The sequence below is a fragment of the Micromys minutus genome, assembly GCF_963924665.1.
Source record: "Micromys minutus genome assembly, chromosome: 21".
NCBI lineage: Eukaryota > Metazoa > Chordata > Mammalia > Rodentia > Muridae > Micromys > Micromys minutus.
In genome coordinates this window covers 6,334,675-6,342,509 of record NC_137956.1, presented here as the reverse complement: position 1 = coordinate 6,342,509, position 7,835 = coordinate 6,334,675, and the positions used below count along the sequence as shown (strand labels likewise).

At 40.0% G+C, this 7,835-nt stretch overlaps 1 protein-coding gene across 3 annotated transcripts in view; it reads right to left on the bottom strand.

Annotated features, from left to right (window-relative positions):
* Positions 1-1,143: 1,143 nt before the first annotated feature.
* The window catches only part of RFX7 (regulatory factor X7), a 66,724-nt gene continuing 60,032 nt past the window's right edge, over positions 1,144-7,835 (bottom strand). For all 3 annotated transcript variants that reach the window (XM_080934402.1, XM_080934403.1, XM_080934404.1), the window contains one exon: positions 1,144-7,426. In XM_080934402.1, the coding sequence (XP_080790528.1) occupies positions 4,154-7,426 (3,273 nt within the window). In that variant the 3' untranslated portion in view covers positions 1,144-4,153. The remainder of the gene's footprint in view (positions 7,427-7,835) is intronic.

Sequence of the window (7,835 nt, the reverse complement as noted above, 5' to 3'; positions counted from 1 at the left end):
AACACATGCCCCAGAAAGCAGGCTCCTCTTCCAACCATAAATGACAAACCAAGAATCTAACAAATTGGCATTTTAGGCTTTTGCTTGTCCAATGAGTTGAGGAGGGTACTGGAAAAAGATTTTTCTCTGGCATTAAGAACTGCCCTTATTAGCCTCCTTTGGGTGAAGGGTAGACTTAAGACACAGAAGCCAGAGACCCTGAAACCAAAGCTAGTGTTGAGACAACGCAAACAAAGAAAGCCAGAACCTGCCCTTGCGAACAAACTACTTCATCAACTCCTTGAACCTGTCTACAGTTTCATTTTCTAGGGATGAAGTCTCAACGCATTGCTTAAACTGGTTTCAACATCCTAGGCTGAAAAAAAATCTTCCTCCCTCAGCCTCCCAGAAGCTGGGACTACAGGTGCATGCTACTACTTTTGACACTAATATTGTTATTAAGCTAGCAGGTATGTTCCTTACAGCTTGAGGCATTTTTAAACTGTCATACTTAAAGTAACACCCAAGTGGTTTTTGTCTTGAGATTTATCGTTTTGTAGATTTACTTTTAAAGTGCTTTGGGGTTCTGGTTTGTAGGTTTAGTTTATGAAGGAGTCTTCCTGTAGTTCCCTTACCTCTTTCTCAATCTCTTTGTGACCTGTGTAAACTTGGGGTTCAAACAAAGTGCAGTAGCTCGGTTGTCAAAGATATGTAAAGACCTGTATATACAGGAACGTAGTCTGTTTGACTGAAGACATGTCTATTAAGTTGTAGTCTCAGATACTGTATTAAAAGTGACCAAATTCCACCCAAGACCCTGGTTCCAAGACTTTTAGTAGCTGAAGTTCCTGTATCTCCTGCCTACCTGTAGACCCATGGTCTATGACCTGGCTTACAATTTCTGTGCTTGTGAACATATCTGGGACTTAAACTTTTTTTTTTAATTTTTGTATTCAATGCTCCTGAAATACAGCAACTTAGATCTCACATCTGAAAGCGACTATCATGTGAAACAACAGAAAGAGATGGTTTTTTTGATAACATAAATTCTATGCCATGTACCATTTACTACAATTTCATGTGAGCAGCAGAGTTCCAGAGAACGGAGAGGCAAAGCTGTCATTTCTTTTGAATCAGCAGAGATGTAGCACATTTTGCCTTGTATTATTTTATGCCCCCCCTTCACCAGTTCAAGGAAAATACAGCATCATGTACATATTTATAAAATGGCGATTTGCCTATAAAAATATGTCCCACAAATCATCTTAACACCCAGTCAGTATAATATAAAATGTTTTTAATTGTTTTTGAAAACATTTAAAAAACAATTTGAGCACTTTTAATAAAAAAAGAGAACTGAAATGCTACTGTGCGATGCTCAACTACTGTCTCTCAGCAGGGACAACAGACGGCGAAGCACAGGGTCTGACTCTGCACTAAAGGAAACACACCTCTGGTGTAGTAAGCACACTGCAGTACAAGATCCTTCTTTCTCAGGTCAACAGCCAGTGCTTATTGCAACCATATGCACGGTTACTTACTTCATGAAGTCTTCTCCTGATAAGACAGTATGCAAAGATGTTTTAAACATCAAAACAATGAAAAAAAAAAAACCCAAGAAAAGAACATATTTAACAACTAAGCAGAATTAGTAAACATTAAAAAAGCAAAATAACCTGTGAATAACTATGCTCACCTGGTTAACACAGAGCCAGTTTCAATACAGCCAAGAAGGGAAAAAAAGTGGTTACAGGATTACCTAGTACTGTACAAGATAAGTCAAGAACACTCATGCACATTTTGTGATCATGTATTAACATGGTGAAGCAAACTAAACTTAATTCTTCCTGCTGTAATATTCTCGTGTAAGAGAATAAGAAATAGAAATATCTCATTGAGATCAGTGCACATTGCTACATAAGACAATTTCATCTGTCACTTTGATGATATTTTGTCTTTTCATAATGAAACACATTTAAAAATTTTAATCTGTGGACTGTACTGGTTGCATTTATCCTAAGAGATGTGCCTACCACAGGTTCAACAAATTTAGTGCAATAATATGAACCCCAAAAAGTTTGCTGGACGAATTCAGCCAAATTTAAAGAGTTTGCTGCAATACTGTACATGGGGCGAGGGGTAAAAATCCTCCAGTCTCTATACCTTTTTTTTTTTTATCAAAAAAAAGAGAAGATTTCCATTATTTTTATATTAGTAGGAAGCTAACAATGTAAACAAGGGATTAGAATGGCCTCCAGGTCTCCTTTGCAGAGTATCTCACTGAGAACGGCTCCCGTCATCTGTTAGAAGAATCACACATTTCCTTTGGGTATTACATACTTTGGTGTGCAGTAGTGCTGTATCTCAATGTACAGTGAAGAAATAACTAGTATCAAGAAAAGTCTAACAAATTATTAAATCAAATTAACAGCAAACACACACATATGCCAGTAACTAGGACATATCCATAAACCTCTGAGCCAACTCTAGCACCATTGATTTATTAGAATATGCTAATACCCTATTTTCAAATCTGCTGAACAACGGACCCTTATTAAATGAACCCTTCTATCATATTTGTTAAATATTCAGATTGTAGTTTTCTGATTTGTTTTTTAATTAAGGTAAAATAAAAGCTTAGCTAGTCAGGAGAGTACAGTGAATGTTTTCATGTAATCTTTTAAGAACTTAAGGTTAACTTTAATATCTCTTTGAAAATTATCTTAAAACTCACTTAAATGGAGCTGCCTACTAGTTCTGTGTTAACATGAAATTTATAAATACTATTCATAAAACAAAATGGGAGCCACAGAGAAACACTTTAAAACAAATCCTGAGTGCTCTGCTTCTTCTGCAACTGTGTCCATCACAATAAATAAGTTAAGCATGTGATAAAATGCTCCTCTCTTCAAGTACTATTATCATCCCCTTTGTTTTATCAGAGACATACAGATCTGAGGCTTCAGACCTCAAGTGAAGAAATGCTTTTTGCTGGGCTTTTAATGTTATCTCTTTCCTACTTGGTGTTTTGATCCACGATAAAACTGCATTACTATATTCAGAGAATCGAAGGAGTTTGTTAGCAAAATGAGGAGGAGCAAAGCTGATTACTAAAGAATACCATGTGAAAGCATAAAAATAATTCTTCACTAGAATTTCAGTATGTACACGGAGCTGTGGTGAAGAAACTAAAAAAAAAAAAAAAAAAAAAAAAAAAAAAAATCCTCTATTTTCCTTCTAACACTCCAACCTCAGCAAGCAAATAATAAAATTCGAGACAATTTTCTAGCATGCTTGTATTTCTTCTAATATTAATGTCTAGTGTGTGTGTGTGTGTGTGTGTGTGTGTGTGTGTGTGTGTAAGAGATAGGGAGGGGAGGGAAGAGGAGAGGAAGAGGGAAGACAGAGGGGGAAAACAGGGCGAGGAAGAGGGAGAGCCAGAGTGCACATGCTTGAGAGCTCCATTTTAAAAGCCACCTTCTAAAACTGGACCAATGCAATGTCACAAATAAATGGATGGCTACTAGTTCTCCTCTTAAAAATTTTAGTGCAGCTTTTACTTTCCTTAAATTAACATTTGTTTTCCATTGTTTTCTCCTACATAAGCCCTTCATTGTGGGAGTAAATGGTACCGAAACCCCAGGAAGTCCTACAGAGATTTCTCATCCTACAGTAGCTTTATGTTTCAAGCTTAAATATCTATAATAACCTGAATATTATCCCTGTTTTAAGGAAGACTCTCTTGCCTACAGTTTACCTTAGCTATGATTTCATACCTAAAAGATAATGCCAACAACAAAACAGCCTACAACTAAAAATGGATGGTATTTTAATTTCTGTGTAGATCAACTGATGAGTTGACATGAACTTATACAAAATAAAGACCCAGACTGCTCTCATAAAAGCTGGATTTTTTACTAGCAAATGTGATTAAATGGGGAACATTATAAAATTTAAAACCTAATACTTGCTCTACAGCCTACTGTCTTCAGAAACGTGTCCAGAACTGAGGCAAGTCTAACCATTTCCTACTGAAGAAGAAACCACTTCTGCAGCAAACGCTTTTAAAATGTCACAACGAATAGTGTTTCTGCTGCGGGAGGCACTTCCATTAAGACAAATACAATACATATGTCTTTAGATACAGTGTGCTACATGTTATATAAAACACAATTTATCCCAACATTTCAACAGTAGGATGGTCCTTGCTTTCTATCCATTCAAAACCTGATGAAGTCATAGAGTTCATTGACTCACTGCAAATCTGTTGAAACAGTGGGTCATTCTTTAATTCTTCCAGTGTGGCTTCATCATCCTGTCCCTGCTGACGACCTGGATCAAACAGTAGATTTGGATCTAAGGTGTTCAAATCATTGATGCTGCCTGAGAGGTCAGAAGACAACCTGATGTCACTAGGGAAATCAGATGCAGTGTTGGTGAGATCAGATGCTACCTGACCTCCCAGTTGCTGGCTGGTTTGCAGGTTGTCTCCACTCAACAGGTCTTTAACAGTGCTACTGAAATCTAACTGCTGTTCTCCAATTTCAGATTGTGCTTGATTATCTTCAGGAGAAAAACTGATCTGATCGGTGCTATTACTTTTGGTGAGGTAAGATGGTGTTTGGAATTCATAAACAGAAGTGCTGGAATCGATCATATTTTGTGAATTGGCACTAGGAAAAACAGGGGAAGTTTCCAAAATCTGAGTGAGATTCATCCGGGCTGTGTAATTGGAGGGCACGTTGTTCATTCCCAAACCTCTCACTGCATCATCATTGTCAGAATCGAGTTTACTCAACAAAACATTAGTGATTGTTTTACTGTTTGTTTGCTTTTGCAGAGTGTTTGGGAAGGCTGTCTGCATCATGACTGTCAATGGAACTGACTGACTTCTTTGAGCTATGTTGTTGGCACATGCATCTGTGTGAACATTTGTGAAAACATGAACTTCTGGGGTCACTGGACTTCCAAAGGGGGTTACATTAGACCGTGGGATATTAGACACAGGATAGAGGGTGCTTCCACTAAGATTCCGTTGGCGATGGACAGCAGGGCTCACACTCCGGCACCTGAAATTGCTGCTGGCAGATGAATTAGTTCCTTTATTATCAAGAGGAGCAGGGACTGCAAACCCTTCTTGTTTGTTGGTATTTGCAGTGGCACCTTGATGCTGCACAGGAGAGACGGGTGTCAAACGACCAAAATGAGTGTCGTGGTGTCTGGACTGAGACTGATAAGACTGTCCTGGCACAGCAAAAGCATGAGGTTTCCTGAAACGATCTTCTACTAGTTCCTGATAGCTTGGGAGAATGCCATGACCAGAAACTGAGGAGTTACCAACCCCACCATACCCATTATTCATCCATTCAAGTTTGGTTTTATCAGGGTGAGTGGCCATGGGTCTTTGCATTGGTTTTACAGGACTGCTTGAGACAATGCTGGCATCATGATATGCCATACTGGAGCTTATTGGGGTGAAAGCAAATGGATTCCTGCATTCAACAGGGCTTGGAGGGACACTACTGCTGCAGTTGGAATGAGGAGTACCAATAGGTGTGTGTCGGCTACTTCCTAAAGCACTATCCACAGGTGTTGTCTGGGCAAGCCTGGAACAAGGGCTCTCCCGTGACAGACTCTGAGACCCAGCAATCATTTCGGATGTTGGGGTTGGAGTTGGGGTTGGAGTTGGTGTAGGAGTGGGTGTGGGTGTAGGTGTGTGAATTGGAGTGCCATTGCTATGGATTGGATGATAGAAGTGAGTGCTGGAAGCATGGGAGGACATTGGAGCTCCTGGAGTTACTGACTGATTCTGAAGGGTCATTCCCAAGCAGTTACCATACGAATGTGAATTATTCATTGACATCTGTTGTTCCATAAGCACCAACTCTTCCACAATGCTATCTTGTGTAAGTTCATCATCAAAAGGAAAGTAGCTCTCATTTGTCTGCGAAACAGAAGACTCGAACTCTTTCAGTTCGGACTGCAGTGGTAACTGATCTGAAGACTGTGCTTGTATTTCGTTCAGAGACGATTCTGTTATCTGGCTATGTAGTTGCTGGCCGTATGTGTCCTGTGGCATCCCTTCTAATTCCCAAACAGATTTCTCTAAATCATGGATGTCAGGATGCTCAGGAATTGTCATAACACTAATATCTTGCTGTTGCTCACAGCTGGCAGCTATGAAGTCAGAATCCTTAGTAACTTGCTGCCATTCGTTACCATTAAAGCTGCCATCTGATTTTGACTCACGGTCCAAGAGAAAGACACTCCCTTCAAGCTTTACTTTTACATCTGGAGACGGCGATGGTGTTGTCTGCTGCTCCAGAACTGATTCACTGGCAACAAGAGTAGGGTTCAAGGGCTGATCCTCTATAATGTGTGAACTGACACTGACTGACACTGTGTTAGAAAGCTGAGCACCTGCTGTTGAACTTTCTGTTTTCCCTGAATGTGGAACCTTTTGGTCCTTTTTAACAGTGCCTGGTTTCTGACCTTCTCTAGTAACTGCAGAAAGTTGTTCCACAATTGGTTTCTTAACAGGAGGCACCTGAGACTCTTGCAGTGTAGCAGACAGTCGTTTTCTTGGACTTTTAGTGCATAATTTAGGGTCTTTATTTACTGAGTCACCATTAGATGGTGAGCTGGTGCTGGTGAAAGGTAAGTTTTGAGTAGCAACCGAGAGAGTAACAGTGCTTTGATTATTGCCTGCGGAGATGCCTGGCAGAATTTCAGTACAGCGGCTTTTACATTTGGTCCTCTGGTCACAGACCTTAGCTGTTTTCACTTCAGTGACTCCTTCATTAGAAGGTTTTGATACTGTTCCATCTGTATTACTTTTCTGCCCCCAAAGGGCACTACATGTTGTCAGGGGAGCTTTAGTCCCTTCAGAGTTCTCTTGGCACTGTAGAGGATGCTCATCTGATGAACCTTCTGGTTCCATTTTGACTTCCACAGCAGAAGTTCCCCCAGTGCTGCTGGCCCTGGACCCAGGAGACTGAAGAGAAACAACAGAACCATTCTTGATCTGAGGAATGCTCCTTGATTCCTCTGTTGTTCCAGTAGCACTGCTGACTGAGGCAGAAGGTTTAAGAGGCCCATTACTGTTACTGGGAGTGAGGGATATTGTTGTCATTTTCACCACATTTAGAGAACTCATGTGTGATGCAGGTACAACAGCAGTTTTGATAGGACTGCTAGTAAAGAGCACAGTTGTAGGAGAGCGGATGGTGAGCGCACTGGTGTTTGCTGGCTTGGGTAAGATCTGAGGGTAGCGGTGCCGGGCGGAACGATCCCCACCAGGACTGGCTGGAACGTTCTGAGGAGTCTTTGGTGTCTGTTTCACAGACTGCATGTGCTGAGTGACCACCTGCACGTTGAGGGGAAGAACCTTGCCATCAGAAGAATTCATCGGACTTGGTGAAGTCACTAACTGCCTTGTTCTCTGGACCTGCAAAAAGGTAAAAAATTACAAGTCCATTTTATAAGTCTAGGATACAATCTGTGTAGTATTAAAGGATTTGCTGAGTATTAATTAAAAAGAAAAAAAATCATTTTGATGTTAGAAGAGAATTCTTTTGGATCATTTTGTATATAAGCAGACCTTCAACTATTTTAACAAATATAAACATAAAGCAATATACTTATGAAATACAGTAACACATAGGGAAAATATTAGGTTTACTTCCCAGTTAACAAGACAAAATACTTCATACCTATGACAAATACCTGTCTAATGAGTGGGCTGAAGAGATTATAGAGAGCAGAGATACAATCATGAAGAAGGTAAACTCTTATCTAGTGGAATCTTTTCTAAGAATACACTTCTGGGGAGTCAGGGTTTGCCCTGAACATTAGGA